At 33.0% G+C, this 17,289-nt stretch overlaps 1 protein-coding gene across 1 annotated transcript in view; it reads left to right on the top strand.

Moving 5' to 3' along the window:
- The first annotated feature begins 2,615 nt into the window (after nt 1–2,615).
- The window catches only part of LOC125066672 (early growth response protein 3-like), a 28,479-nt gene continuing 13,805 nt past the window's right edge, over nt 2,616–17,289 (top strand). The window contains exon 1 of the mRNA XM_047674879.1: nt 2,616–3,477. Within this exon, the coding sequence (XP_047530835.1) occupies nt 3,207–3,477 (271 nt within the window). The 5' untranslated portion in view covers nt 2,616–3,206. The remainder of the gene's footprint in view (nt 3,478–17,289) is intronic.

The raw sequence follows: 17,289 nt of genomic DNA on the forward strand, positions 1-17,289 counted from the left end.
AATATCGATATATTATTTTGTGTTCGTTGCGCATTTCATTGGATTGGATATTTATTTATCAGCCCTTATTATCTAAATAGGAAGTTATGACAAAGTACGTCACTGTCGTTGACAGAATGCTGACGAGAGTGTGGGGACGAGTGCGTCACCACGCCCCCGATCGTGATGCGGCTGACATCCATGCTTACATTGTGTAAGTGTCAATTTACGTATGCATGTTCATTACTTGTTGCTCGAGTGAGCTTGTTACACAAAACGTTGAAATAGGAACGCTCTAATTAAATCCAAATGACAAGCAAATATACCATCGGTTCGATAATTCGCATTGTTGTATTAAATGGAAGATTCGTGTCAAAATTACCAGTATATAAAGATAAATGTACACGATATATCTAATATTAGCTGTTTCCGGCGTCATCGTTTCCAAGGTGTTTGATGTAGAAAATATTATTTTAATATAGAGAGTTTAGTTATACTAAGTGAATCTAAGCGAAGATTTCGGGTTCAATTCCACGCATGGACCATTATTTTTTTATGTCCTTATCTATCTCGTGATGAAAGAATACAAATGTGTCGGATGAAATTAGTCACATCTCTATCCAACAACACGAAACACTATGATGGAATAATCATGAGATCAAAACCATAGTATGTTCAGTCTTTTCTAGCATATATATCAATTAATTAAATATTTTAATATATTTTCAGACATCGTATACTGGATTTATACACTGGAAAATTCTACCAACGCCAATATTGAAGTCCTGTGCAATCCCTTGGATAGATACTACACTCAACATCAGTTTATCTACTCTTTGTATTGTTATAGTGCTATATAGATGGTTTAATTGATAATATTTTATAAATTGGTTTTTGTATATGGCTGTTCTTGAACACATTAGGTGATCCATTATTCAGAATTTTAATATTCTAAATGAATTAAATTACTTATTATCTCAATTTCCTTTTTGACGAATTAAATGTTTTTTTTTGGTCTTATACCTGTTATTGTTATGAATACTGTTAATATACATTTGTATATTTACCAAAGTATTTAGATATATTCAGTAGGCGACATGTTAAAACAAATAACAAAAAAAATGTTGCGTCCTTTTATCACGATACCAGCTAATAAGCGGTCGCTTCGCTAAACGTCAATTCAAATTTCGTCCGACAGTAGAGCGTAATTGAATAACAAACATACAAATTTTAACTTGTATAATATACCTACTAGTTATTATAAATTGTAATAATCCACACATTATATTATATTTTATGTACCTACTATAATATATCCCTGTCTAGGTTGGGTCCTAGGCTACCTTAATTTCAAAATTAATAATAATCGGTTCAATGGTTTAGTCTTGATGAAGTAACAAACAGATAGACAGAGTTACTTTCGCATTTATAATAATTATAATTTACCTGATTAGTAAAATTTATGTTGAAAAATCGCCTTGTTTCGTCTTGTTGTTGTATACATAATCGGAATGATCGTCATCATCTTAAAATTCTGCGAGAGTCGGAACGTTTTTTAACTTCGTCTTATTCGTATTATTCCTTCATTATTGTTAATTATTTGACTTTTTTTTTATTTTTTATTTCTGACTCATTATTTTATAAATTATTTTTTTATATTTTAAATTAAGATTTTTTTTATAGAAAATTAACATAAATTAAAATATTTAAAATTTATACGCACAAAATTTGTAGCGAGTCAGCGCAGTGAATCGCTAGAAGCATCGAGGCGCCCACGTTGTGCTCTTTGACATTTACGTCTCTCGTGGATCAACAGTTGGTTGCCATAGCAACGCCTAAACAGTTCACGACCTTTCTGAAGGGCACTCATCCTTCGCCTTCTGTCTAATACGGCGTCTAATGATTAGGAAATTCTGTTCGCTAACTACTGCAAAGAAACTTCTAGGTTAACTGTTCATTTTATTAATGTTTTACTCTTCTATAAATCAAATATACAAAATGTTATTTTGGTAAAAGTGTGGGCTTATTAATCATCATCTGATAAATATTTAATCTATTTAATGTAAAACGTACAATAAATCTAAACATGTTTATATTTGATACACTTATGTGAGACATCCGCATGTGGTGTATTATTATTTAAATGAAAAAAAAAATAGATAGAAGAAAATAGAAATAGACGATATAATCGTTTTCTGCGTGTGATAATAGTTTATCCAAAGACTGTTTAAGCAATAAGTCTTAAGTGTAACGCAATGTGTTCATAAACTAGGATATTATATTGTAATTATGGAAGTAGTCGAATGTTACGTAACACAGTGTCATAAATGCAGCGATGTAGAGGATATGACCGAAAACATATTTTTAGTCGAACGCCATGCCGATTTATACAATGTACGTAACTTCCCAACTATCTCATCCGGGCCGTCGACGTCACGGGAGCGCGTGGCACGCAGCTAATTGTAGCATAACCAAAACGGTCTCCGGGAGCGAGCGAGCACGCCGCGTAGCGTACGAAAGCGGAGCATGATTCAGCGCGGAGAAAGTGGTGGTAGGCAGGAACGGAATCACGGTGACGCGCGAGCACGCGGCGAGCCTCCGTGCCCACGCGTATTCGCGCGTGCACCGCATGATCTTCGCCATCACTACACTTGTGCGCCCGGTAGTTTTCGCGCGCCTCCCTTCGTCGTCGCGACGCCGCGCCATTTTCTCGCGCACGTGGGCGACGACGGCTTTGTGAGGGCACCCGGCTCGAACGCCATTAACGCGGCCGTCGTGAATGAATGCCGACCTCGACCGGGTGGCTAGCGTCCATTGATAGGGCGCGCGGCGGTCCACGACCGCGGCACCGCGCCTCATCGAACGGGGGCGGCGTGCTGCACGCCCTCGCCGACTCGTGCTCGCCTCAGTCGAGGATGTGGCGCTCTCGGCGCGACGACACTCAACGCGTGCAAAATTTGTGTTCATTTATCAGTAGACGCTCGTGACCATTCAGTGTGATTACCGTACCGCTTTTCGTAGATTCCTATACGTAATGATCTGTGATCACGTCAATTTCTTTAGGACATTAAGTAAATAAGTTAGTTTTACCGCGCTTTTGCAGCGTAGTCCATCGAAGCGCAAATCGCTGTGTTTGTGTGTAAGCGTGTCTGTGCCGAAGTGTGTGCGTGTGCGGCTGTGCCGCTTATGGTGGTGTGGAGTGCGCGGTACGGGGATGCGCTCGTGCGATGCTCTCGGTGTTCGCGATGCGTCGGCCGGAGGACGAGGAGCTAGGCGGTCGCGGCGACGGCGACGAGTTCGTGGACATCTCACATATGCAACTACTTGTAGAGGCAGGCCCGAGCGGGTTGCACTACGGCGGTCCGCAACCACCTCTTGCGCAGCCGCAGCCCTACGCTCAACTGCCTGCGCACACATCCCCAGTGACGGCCACGGCCACCTCCACTACCGCCTCCGTCGACGACTTGTTTGCCCTCTATTTTACACCAACCACCCATGGTGAGCCTAAATTATGTTAATCTAAGCTGTCGTTGTATAAATAACATAGTATTTGGATTGGGTTAGAGTAAAAAAAAATATAATAAAAGATACTCTGACTATAAAACTACTAAAATGTATCATAAATGTAGTTAAACTTGTTTATAATATGCTGATAATTCATGTTTTATTCATCCTGTTTTATTTTGTAATAATTAAGTAAGAACAATAAGATACTAAAGCAAATAATTTGTATAAAATATCCTCGCTATAAACGTACATAACAGTTATAACTATATATAAGATTTTTTGATACTAAAAATAAAAAATACATTAACGTTTATTTAGTTTTATATGGATTTATATTTACAGCGTACCTAGAGAGCTAGGTAGTCGCAATGTGTGGAACATTTGTTTCCGAGAATACCTTAACATATGTATATATTTACACACTATATAATACTAAAATATTATATTGCATTAACAAAAATAACATGTAGTGGTCGCGAAGGCGAGTTAACCTAATGCTAAAGGCAAAATATTGTTTTTAAATAATACAGAAAATAAAGCTCATGTCTAACAAACGGATATAATATAACCCGTGATCACGAAATGATTATAATATAATAGGATATATAACCGCCATGATACATAAGATTATCTACCTAATTATAGTCCTAAATACCGAATCACGCGTGCTTATTAAATTGTGGAAAATTTACGCCACATTAAAATAACACTAATAAATATATCAAACTGTCGTCCTTTTATCACTTAAAATGTACAAGTCAATGAATGATGACGAACTATTATTTGGTATAATTTTGCTATATCGCGAAAAGTTATTATGAAAATCTTGCCTAATCAAAGCGAAGTACATCCTCCTTCGTACATCTCCACTTCATTGATTTTTGTCATTTGTTGCCGCAAAAGTCAAAACAATAATATATAAGCATTATTAAGCAAACACTCAACCTGGAAAACAACAATTTTGACTACATTACGAATATTTTTAGACTAGACTATTTCTTTCTAAAATGTAACGTTAGATACGTTTTCTTATTTTATTCTAGAAACTACAAAGGCTTATAATAAAAGTATAGTATGTTCCTTAGCCAACCTTGAGCACTAGAAAGTCATGTCCTCTGTGCCTGGTTTACTGACTCAACAACTACACTGGCTCACTCAGTCTTAAAACCGGAACACGGCGATATATCTGATAATTGGGTGATAAAAATTCACATATTGATGTAAAATTGATGTAAAAGAAAATTATCAAAGTATATGTACTCGAAAAATGGCAATTAGTACACCTTTTTACCTTATATAATGCCCGAGGTAAGCCACTAAAAGGTGCATGCATATTTTAAACAAAATTACAGACTACAAAAATAGGAAATTTCCGAGACGACGCTTCGAGCTTGTGCTTCTTAAACAAATTCATATTGCCATGGTTACAGACGATTGTTGTACCGCCTTCATTCATCCTTTTCTTCCTTCTCCCTCATTCAACTTCATTCAATATAACTATTGACTACACTTCGGAAAATACAACTGGAACTTTCAAGTGATTTTCTATTACAAAAACTACAGTTAGTACATTTTATCAAAAAACAAAAAGGATGGATAAACTGATCTTTCTGTAACATTATCTACATCTGATTTTAAATAAAACTATTCAAATGTATTATATTGTGGCTAAATATGATGACAGTAAAAAAATTTGCAGTATTTAAATTCATATGAAGAAATTTATTTTTACCTTATTTGAATTTACAAAAAAATAATCGATAAGGTACATAATTAAATGATTTATTCATTTAATTGCAACCAATATCAAGATAGATGTAGATATCGTATGTTCTGTTTGAATTTGGCCTGAACTAATTGAAGAATTTCGTACGTCAGCATTATGAGTGAACGAGCTTGTAAAATTTTGGTCAGCGTTCTGTACATTGTTATCTCTAACCGGACGGAGCTAACGACAAAACGCTATCAAGTCCGACCGTTATTAGTAAACATTACCATTCTAATTTATATTTAAGATCATCAATGGATTTAATAACAACCCATTACTCGCTTTTAATAAGAGATTCTTTTCTTTTCTATTCAAATTTCAATAATATGTTACAAAAACTCGTTACAGGTACACTCTGAAAATATTTGATTGGACTAATTTCAAATGTAATCAATTTGTAAACGATAGCTAAATGAACCAAACTAGTAACATCTTCAAGAAGATCACTGGCCTGCCAAGCTTTGCCAAATCTTTTTGCACAATGCACCCATCACAGATAGAGGGCGCTTGTCCTTACCACCAATATATGAAAATTGTGTAATTCATCGCATTAGTAATTTTCGAGATAATTTGAAAACCAAAGCCTTCACCTTATGTAATACTAGGTGCACCCAACTGTAAGAAATTACCTGTAATCATTAGCAAGTTGCACACAATTCCCAGTTAATGGTTTTTAATCAATTACAATATTGCTTGATAGTAGCCTAGCGCAAACTGGGCATAAATCTCTCTAATCATCTTTGGGCTATACCATGTGCATGTACCAAGTAACACGTAATATTGCGAGACCCCCAAAACAACGGAAAACATAATGTAATCACGAATTGCGAAACAAACGAATGCGCAGCTCCTTATAGAAATCTCAAGCAGATTTTTTACGTAATGAGGAGAAAGACACCATCAATTGATAAAAACATAATTCATTTAAGTAGAGTACTAAGTAGTAAATTAGAATAAGGAACAAAATATTTTCTGATAAAATTAATTACACTCTCGTACTTACACAGTTCTCCATTTAATTCACTTGTTAATAAAATATATTGAATAGTTAAGTCGGATGATAATTTAAATCAAGTATATATAGCAGCCGAATTAGTGAACCACGGAGGAATAAGTTCCAAATCTTTTTTGAAGAGGAGATTCCTGTCCTCTTGTTTACTTAGCAGAGAACAGCAGACTGTTTACACTAGTAAATTGATGTGATATCGTGCATGCATCGAGAACGTTATGGAAACCAGATCTAGATGAAGTATTTTAAATACCAAAAAAATAATTAAAAAACGCCAGTGGAACTATGGACATAACATTTTATTTCCCAAGGTCGTTGGCGAACTTGTGGTAAGGAATAGTTAATAATTCATACGGCAGCAATGTCGATGGTGACAACTTACTATATTACTGTAAGCAATAAATGAAGTTTTTGACTATCTCTAAAATATCTTTTACTTTCATTTTTGGATACTAAGTATTGTATGGATACAAAATATCATCCTTTAATGTTCCATTATTAGTGCGAGAGCGAGCATACTAACTGGATGGACTGGTTTTCAAGATCCATAGTAAAAAAAGTATAATTTATAACTTCCTTTTGTCGTCTGTCAAAGACTATTCAAATTTATATTATTAGTAAAAAATACGTTTTCGAGCTAAGCAATCTAATTCGCTCTTGCATTTAAAATCTAATATACTTAATTTAATTATTTTTTAATTACCATCTGTTTTAATTTTTACCTTCATATAAAATTTAAAGGTAGTTAACGTGTTCAAAATGCCAAAACGTACACACAAGTAGTGCAACTATCTGTGCAATAAACACGAAATGTATAAATTTTATTTCATACCTCGTTTTATTTTTAAAAAAAGGCAAAGACCTGATATTAAATCGTTATTGACGATTAGCTAAGCATCTCACTTTGTATCTCACTAGGGACTTATAAAATGTCTCAAGATTCTAGCAAATTTAAATAATCAAGCACACAAAAGTCACAAAACGAAATCCGAACGTAAAATATAAACATGTATATGAAAATTGCACTTTACTATGAGAATTTAAGTTGAAAATAGTACTTTCAGAATTTCGTTTCAATGTTATTTTTGTACATACTTTATAAATATTTTGCAAAATATATTTAATTATTCAATATTTTTATATATATTTATTTACAGACATGTCTCTTATGACTTTGATATACAGGTTTTCTAATAAAAAACTATTCTGTCTTATATAGCCATTATGAACATATGTCAAAGACTTTATTCTACATTTTTATATATCTAAGAAGTTCTTGGAATATCATTAAAATGTATAAATTTTGTTTTAAATGCATGTTCGTGCTCCAGCAGAAAGAATATTGAGAAAATATTGGAAATATAAAATTCATATTCTACGATTCGAATAAAAAAAAATTACGTCTTGAAACAGATACTAGAAATTCATAAAAAACAAGTAATTTGAAAAAAGCTTTACTTTACAGTAAAGCTCACTTACTTTCAGATGATGAATTTCCAATAATCTTATTTCAATGTATGTATTACTTTTATATACCGATAAAATATATACCCAGTATTATAATATACACTTTTCTATGAAGAATTTTGTACTGTACATCTATTTCTGTTACGCTTAGATGTCGGTATTGTATGAAAAGGGGCGGGGTCAATAAAATCCTCGCTTCGATTGGGCGATGAAAGCAGGCGAAATAGCGGTGATTTTTTTTCTGTCAATAACGGGCTCTGAATAATAATAACTGCCAATAAACAAAGCTCTCAAATATTTGATTTATGTTTACACTTTAATCAAGCAAATATTCTTTTAAAAATGCGAAGACCTACAAATAAAACATATTTCAAACTTAGTATTTAGTAAAATTCCTAATTATTAATTATTTTTATAAAAAAATAATGTCCTTAAACATTCTACAATTATTACTAAATGCGTTTAAGGGACACGTTCATACATTGAATCTTTTTATCGCTAATGAAATTTCATGGGAACAGCATCACGATTAGATCAGTTCCTCAAAGATAGTCGAAGTCAATGCCATAGGTACACCTAAACAACGCACCTAAGCAACCCGATAAAAATGTCACGTAAACACACGCGCTAGTTGCATGTTATGTGTGTCAAAATAGGTGCAACCCACGCCATACGCGTCACACCAGCAACGTCGGCTCGTCAGAGGTGCCCACGATCATAGGCCATTACACTTCGGATGCTCAGATGCCCGATAGCTGCAGAAGCTTTGAACAGCCCGCGGTGCTCTCGGGGGCACGCACGTGCCTTTGAACCGGCCGGCGCCGTCTCACGTCACTCTACATAAATTGACAATCTCGTCCTTACAGTTCTAATGCAAACTTTATTTTGTTTAAGTCAGATTTCTTTATAGTATTATTTGCTTCTTCTTTAGGCATTTTCTTTGTCGGTCGTTCTTGCGTTTTATAAGATAATCACAGTGGTAATGCTTTTATTGTTTTATTATTATGATGTTGAGAATATCAAAATCACTGAAGTATAACAAGCATATAATTGATTCAATTACTCGATATGTAAATCTGTGATTCCCATAGAATAAAGTGAAGATGCCAGACGGGGCGCACCTGCGCACCGCGGTCAATGATGGTGAACAATTGCCATCATTAAAGCCTATCGAACCCACACGCTAAATATTCAAATAGTCGCAATGACAATGCAAGTTGATTTAAAAGTCAATAAATTATCGCTAATGCCCAATTTGCGTCGACCAGTTAACAATGGCGGTTCCCGCAATTACTTAAACGCATGTAACTGCGAACGATACGATCTACGTTTGCCGGCCAACGTCATTGTCTCACCCGATACGAGTACATGCTCCGCAATTACACTGTATCGATTACAGCTGACTCAGTCGACTCCGATTCGAACGTTTGACTGCGCTATAAAACATTGTTTTTACTAACCATAATTAGTGTTCCATTTAAACAAGATTATCCTTCTACGGAGACGAACGAGTGAGACTTGGTGCTTTTATTTAAATATAATTGAATGTTACGAAGGAGTGAGTCAGAAGTTTTTAATATTTCACTGGCGTTTAAGTAAACTGCTTCTGGAAACAAAAAACAACATTAAATATTCATGTCAGTTCGCAATCTCCTTCATCTCTTTGGCCGGAAGATGTTAGCTTAATGGTATGGTTTTGAATCACTTTAGATACATTTAGCAAAATAATTCGTACATAGAATTTAATAATGTTTATAATATACACCTTTCTTATTACGTTATCTTATATATTTTTAAATAAATAAAAGTCCAATATTTTACATAAGATCTTATCTTTTAACACATAACGCACGAATATAAAAAAACATAAGGATTTTATCAATAATCGTAGGAATTGAAATCCAAATATACCATACTCCAATAAAATGAAATGAATGCAATTAGGTACTGTTTTCACAATTATTAGTTATATATAATACTTGATTAAAAAAAATAGTCAAAGCTAAAATGGATATACTACATTACACTCAATTCTCATGCAAAAACAACATAAGGAATAAATATAGACAAGTCAGCCAAATCCAGACCCAATAATTACGCATCGTTTCATCCAAAAATGTTTATGCATGGTAGCATCAATTTTTCAAGGATATCAACATTAGTCTCGCAAAAAATATCCTTCCAATATTAACCTGCAATCTGTCTTCGTTTATTCACAAAAATAATAAAATTGGTGGTTGTGACAGCTCCTATACGTTTGTCATTATTTCGAATGCTGATATTTTTACATTTAAAATATTTAGTTGAATATGTGTAATATAGAAACCATTAAAATAACAAACTAATTAACCTACGTCATTCTTTATTTTTACCATGCCTTGAACATTTAGTAAATAGAAGTAAAATGGTGCATAGTAGTAGAATAAGGAACTAAGTACGTATCTGTAAATACTAATCTTATCCGATGGTAATCTCCGGTAGCATTCCATCGAGTGCGGGAATCCTGCGTCCTGATTACGTGACGACACAGAATAAATGACTTCTAACTATAGAACACGTTATATAAAAACATCGAAACGCGTGTATCAAAATCCCTTTTTAAGCTCGAAGTATAATTGAGCGATGACTTCATCTTTGCGGTCAACATGTTTATTCCATTCAAGTTCTATTTTAGATTAAACATTAAAAAACTTTTTCGATGACTTCCTAATAAGGAGATTTTTTTTATTAATAGTTATGTAGCATAGGAAATACTTATGTCTAATTTTAGCATTCTTACTCAATATTATGATATAATAACAATTAAACACGACGTGAACAAAAACAGGGTCGGATATATTTACAAATTAAGAGTAATCTTATATTAAATAGCAGGTTCATACGGTTCAGTTTTAGTTGATAAAGATTACTGATGAAACATAATATATGTTTTAAACACAATATAAGTTGAACATGTATAAAATGAATTTGGAATGGAATGAATAAAGTTTAGCAGATAATAAACTTTTAGTAAACTAATTTTAATCACTAACAATTAAAATAACTTTCAATTTTTTTTATGAAATAGGCGGACTGGCAAATAGGCCACCTGATGGTAAGTGGCTACCACTGCTCATGGACATTGGCGCCGTAAGAAATTTTAATCATTCCTTACATCTCCAATACACCACCAACCTTGGGGACTAAGTTACAATGGCTCACTCACCCTTCAAACCGGAATAGAACTATAAAAAATATTACTATTTGGCGGTAGAATATATGATGTGAGACAGTCTGGGTAGGTACCACTGTTTAGTGGTTCCTATCCAGATAGTCTTGTACAAAGCCCTACCATCAAGTAAGCAAGCTTAAGCAATTGGTCAACTAAAATGAACAAATGAAATGACAAACGTCCTTTCATTAAGTGTTTAAGAACCGTAGACAAAACAATAATAACATTGCTGCTTACTCTATTACGACCAATGTACTGAGAAATAACAAATTTTATTGTAAATAAAAATCTCGAAACAATTAATCATTGCTTGAGAGAAAATCCCGATGACGGTAACAATTTCAATAGCGTACTCTTAACTAATTTGTTTTATTTATGAACAGACGACAAATGTAAAAGAATGTATTATAAAATTGGACATTAGCCAACGTTTGACTCGTTTTAAGTTTTATGCAATCGCCCTATTTTTCTTTCTAAACTCAACAGTTGGTTGCACGCGACACCAGCTATAACACTTGCGACATAGTCGTTCTGATAACAGAGAAATTAACAAATTTCAGCAAACTTTGAAATAACGTCGTGTTGAAACCATTTGTCTTTCACGTTTTTGGTTACTTTTATAATATGTTTGTTTGTTTGAATTTTGTTATTATTATTTATTTGAGGATAGCAGACGAGTAATTGATGCCGTTTGATGGTAAGTGGCTTTCCAATGCTGGCAGTGAAGAGGTATAAACCACTTCATAGACTATCTGAAACTAAGCCGCTGACTGTGTGATATAGGTAACAACCGTGCTCACTGAATGGTATAGTCCCCATAGTCCCTTGAAACCGTAAATTAATAATATGAAGTATTGTTGATTTGTGAGGAATATCAAGTAGTTAGTACCCATCCAATCCAACCAAAACTTTATTACCGATTAAAATATGAAACATCTTATCAGACAAAAGATTCTATGTTCATATTCACGGAGAGGCTAAAAACCTAATTTTGGTAAAAATAATCTTGTAATGTATAACTCTTTCTTATGAGCCATATCTTGTATTGTCCATAAATAAATTAGAAGATGCAGCCTTTTCCTCGGAAAAGGATCGAGATCCTGGGATCAAATAACCAGGCCAGCTCTATACATATAGCTATTGAGTTTTCTGACAAGAATTTTTTATCTGATCGTAGCTTGGTTAGTTTTATTCCTGTCAACGTGCCATCTGACTGTCAGCACAAGCACCACGAATCGTGTTGTACACGTTTTCCAGGTGACACGCTTACAGAAATAAAACTAACCTAACCTTATATATGTCATTCAAAAGTAAAACGGACCTTGTTGCTAGACAAAAGCTATTTTCACTGGTAAATGATCTGACTTTAACATAAACACAGATATCGGACTTCAACTTTCAGCCAAAGCGGCTATATACAAAATCTACTTGATACCAAACAAAATATTTAATTCAAACAAAAAATAAAGCAGAAATCACATTGCAAGACAACTGTATAAACGTGTTATCTTAATAGTCTGTAATAAGTAACTTACATGAGCCACAATCGTTACTAACTGTACTCACAAGCAAGTGTTCATTATGCATTAAATTAATTAACGTCATGTCGGTCGCGTGCCCTCGCTTTTGAGTCATCAGTGACCGAGGAAGACTAATGTAATAAGCAGCGCAATAGAAAAAAAAGCGGATACTCTAATTGATGGACACTTACAAGGTCCCGACCGTGAGTGATCGCTGAATGAATTAGAACACAAGAAATTTTAAACCTCAATCCTTTATTCATTTAAAAGCCGCTGTGCATTCGACTCTATTCACGTTCTCAAAATACATGGTATTTATACCATTTTTATATAAATTTTCTTTTAAAGTTTTAATAAATCTTTCATACAAATAAATATATTATGATAATGTAAGCTATCACAAATGGGAACAGTAATATAAGCTGCATACATACTTGTAATTTATCTAGTTATAAATATTTGAAAATAAAACGGTATTTCTTTAAAAAATCTCTAATTCAAGTGGTTTGTCAAGATATTAAGAAGTAATACCAAATACCGCATACATACATTATCCTAAGTTTCTGGAAAATGTTAAAATACGTTAATATAAAATATATACTTGATTGACAACTTAGATTGATTATCGTAATCGTTTGTTTCGTTTGCCAAATCGGTGAACATACATAAAAAATAAAACTCTTTTTTGAAAATTGGTTAAAAAGAAATATATTAATATCGTCAAATTTAAAGACGGCTTGCAATCTAGAATTTAAATGAACCCTGAATCCCTGAATGAAATAAAAATTTCTTATCAGATTTTAATATCTTTTTGGATTACAGCAATACTGTTTGTAATTTATATATAACATGACATTATTACGTATTCTTAATATAAAGAGAACGATAAGATCGTGGCCTTATCAATCTTATTTTGATGAGGTACTACACCAAAGGGCTTCCGTTCAACCAATACGTGACTAATTAAAAATAAAAATAGCACATTAAGACGCAACATCTTATTTCATATCATAAATTAAATAAAACGACTCTTGTTTTGAATATACTTATATGGATTTAAAACGATTCAAAGTAATCTAGAATACATAAATACATGTTGAAAAATTCTATAATAACGCATGTAAATCTCTCACATCAGGGGAAAGATACGAAATGTAGGAAAAATTACGGAGAATTTGTGTCGTATTCTTCCTCCCAGCTACATTATGGATTGGCTCTTGGATCGGATCTATAAACAAATATACTCACATAAAAATAATAAAACAAGCAACTGTGACGCTTTACACATATTTTATAATTAGTCCTGTGCCCTAAAATTGCCTGAACAAGACGGAAACTTTAACGATAAAGACATTCCTCATGCAACTTTTCTTAATATAACAACACCTGCGTTTGAAAAGGTGGGGTCGGGTGTTAGGTGCTTTATACCGTTGACAGCTTGTAGGCAAAATTAAATGATGATCGTATTAATGGTAAAAATGTGAAAGCGTAACATGCAAATAAAAAATAAACACGCTTTCGCATTTATGCATATGCTAAAAATGCGTGTATAAATAAAGAAATAAATATTAGTCGAAGTTTTCACAATCCACATGTAATTTAGTATCTCAGTTGTATATCATCTGTCTTTCATTAATTTGAATGCATGCAAATTTTATTAATATATATATCATTGACACCGAGAAGGCAAAAGTTTCCAGAGCAAAATCTTGTATTCTGTCATTATTTTTCTTGATATACTTCTTAAGTATTTTTACATAAAAAAATAACAATCTCAATATCTCAATAGGGGTGAATCGAAAACTACTTGGAATTGATATAATGAAATTATAAAGTAACATTTTGTTTTATACTAATTAAAATACTTACATTGATTTAAGTATACAAATGTAAAGCAATAATAGTATACAAATCATGACAGCGTCAAATGGTGCCAGGTATGCTGGCAAGTGCTACGGATAAGTATCCGTTGAATCTCAATTCCAATTCTTTGGGAGAAAATAAACCGCAAATTGCATAACATAGTATTATATGTTTTAAAAAAAGTTTTGGACTATTACTCCACGGAACCAGTTAATTTATGAGTAGTAGTAGAGATCGTTTATGAGATTTCGTACGACATCGATGACAAGAATTCCCTCCTAACCCCAGAAAACGGCCATAACTTTTGCTAGAAGAAGAATCGATCCAATCAAATTCTTCATGGGCGAAGATAATCATCATTTTCGAGACATGCTTTATCTCATAGGGTATATCGTCGGGTGATGATATAATACAACCAAACGACAACTTTGATCACACTGGAACATTTAATGATAACCTATTGGTAAAACTCTTAATACATAACAGTTTATCGCCTATTTATAACAATAAAATGAAATCGAGCATCAGTATTGTGTGATTTTCTTTTTATAAAACACATAAAAACTAATATACTTTAATAAGTTTTACATTTACAAGATTAAGATTTTTGGTAAATAAAGGTTTGTTATGAACAACACAAGACACGGCAGATATAAATTGCAGACAAAAAAAGTACAATTGAACTGCGCATTATATATTTTATTGATATTAATTATTAACATACATTAAAATTGCTTACATCGCCTATGCGCTACCATCTTTGGGAGCTAATATGTTACGTCCTTGTGCCTGTAGTTTGACTGGCTCACTCACTCTTCAAACTGGAACACAACAATACTAAGAATTGCTGTTTGGCAGTAGAATATCTAATATATATATAAGACCCAGACGGACTCGCACAAAGCCCAACCACCAAGTACACTACTCACTCTTACCACCATATGACTTGTTATTATGAATGTAGTTTTTTTTGTTTTTATTGGGTTTTTAATTCAAGCATTATAACGCCTTCTTGACTCACATTTACACAACCATAAGATCTTATATTTTATAGCTATTAGATGTACATAGCTGTCTTGCACTTTACATTTTTCATTTTCAAATCTTTGTTGAACTGTGTATGTTTATTTCTTAGCTGCATCATTACAAGAGGACAGTTATGTTATATTACTACGTAATATTATGTATTAAAAATGCAACGAACAAAAAAATAACTAACAATTTTTTAACGAAATGTTACAATAAAATATTTGAATTAATCAATTATCTTTTATTAAAGTAATAGACGCGAATTACTACACGATATAATAATTATATTGCAAAATAAATTTTACAACATAATATTTATATAACATTTGGAATGTTAACGAAACAATCTAATGACCGATATTCGATGTGAGTCAGAAGTGGCGTCCCATATCGTTGATTATTTATGGGGAGTAGTGCAGTTAGTAATTGCGGTCGGGACCTCGCCACACGGTCGTTTATCTAATTACTGGCCGGCCGGCGCGAGCGTCTGCACGTACGTCTAACGTACTCAAAGAACAGCGCACGCGCAATGGACTACTTGGATCTTATTTATTGTGCTGTAAAGTGGTCTTATTCAATCTGTTATGAAATGTTCTATAACAATATATTTACAATAATTAAAAATAATTGCTTAGTAGTATATTCTTTTAATTCGGCGTATGTGCGTAAGAATGTATGATATACTTAAGAAATGGGATATTGTATTAAAAATGGTGGTATAAACTTATACAAAGTAGAAGTACAATCACTGTTACGAGAGGGTATCTTTCCCGCCGTCGATACCCTCTGTCACTTAGCTCCTGAGTTTACGGTAGCCACTTAGCAGTGCAGCTTAATTCTGCGTTATCCGTTACTTTAATTTAATGCCACAATGCAGCATTTTATATTTCAAATATATTTAATTTAATTTAATTTCATGGGTACAAAAATATTATCTTGCGATAAGTATCACTATTTTTTTAATGTAATATGCTGTCTTATTAATGTGTCTGAACTTATTTCTTCAAATATATAAGATCAGATCATGTGCATTAATAAGAAACTAATTTGGTTCTAATTTTTTTATTTATGTTACTTATATTCAATATGATCATTTAATAGAAACAGCCTAGCCTACGTAGTTAAGGTATTGAATTTCTTGCCGGTTTTTCTTGATGGATTTGAAATGATTTAAATATTAACTCTTTTAAAAATATGAATAAAAACATTTGCTTCCAACTAATGCAACGAGATTACGCGTTGGTCATCTGTTATTTGCGCTACTTATACGAGTTCAGGCTGTCATCAGCTAATGGCTGATATACGAAGATTCACAAGTTCGTAGAATCTGCGCGATATTCAACGCAAGTGTAAACAAACATGAACATCATTTTATATTAGATATAACTATAACAAAACAAATTTATAATTTTAATTAAAATATGAAAAAGATCTTTTTTGTTGGAAATACGATACAAAATACAATTTTCATAATACTATATATATCGTATTGTTTAGTGTAGTTTTGCTTTAGTAAGAATTCGAACGAAAACGAGAAACGATGACAGCTATGGGCGAATCGGCCCGACAAGTTTCAATCAAAAACAATGAAATCATAAGATTAAATGATTCTAGCGGTATTTCTTACTTAATGTAAAGAAAAACGTATATTATAAATAGCCGCGGATGCTGTTTTTCTGAGTTTCTATCAACGAATTCTCACGAGCAATCCGTAGGTAGTTCAAAAGTTAGCAATGCCTACACTTCTTTTTTTACAAATATTACCGAATTATTCAAGGACTTATCAAGCAGCTCTTAGGAATACATCGTAATTGAACATACGTTTTTTTACGATCATAAGTTTTATAGAATTTTATTTAAAAATTATTTAGATATGAAATAAAACTTACAACAAAACAATCGAAAACGATAATATCCATAAATAAATATTAATAGG

This window comes from Vanessa atalanta, chromosome 10 (assembly GCF_905147765.1).
Source record: "Vanessa atalanta chromosome 10, ilVanAtal1.2, whole genome shotgun sequence".
NCBI lineage: Eukaryota > Metazoa > Arthropoda > Insecta > Lepidoptera > Nymphalidae > Vanessa > Vanessa atalanta.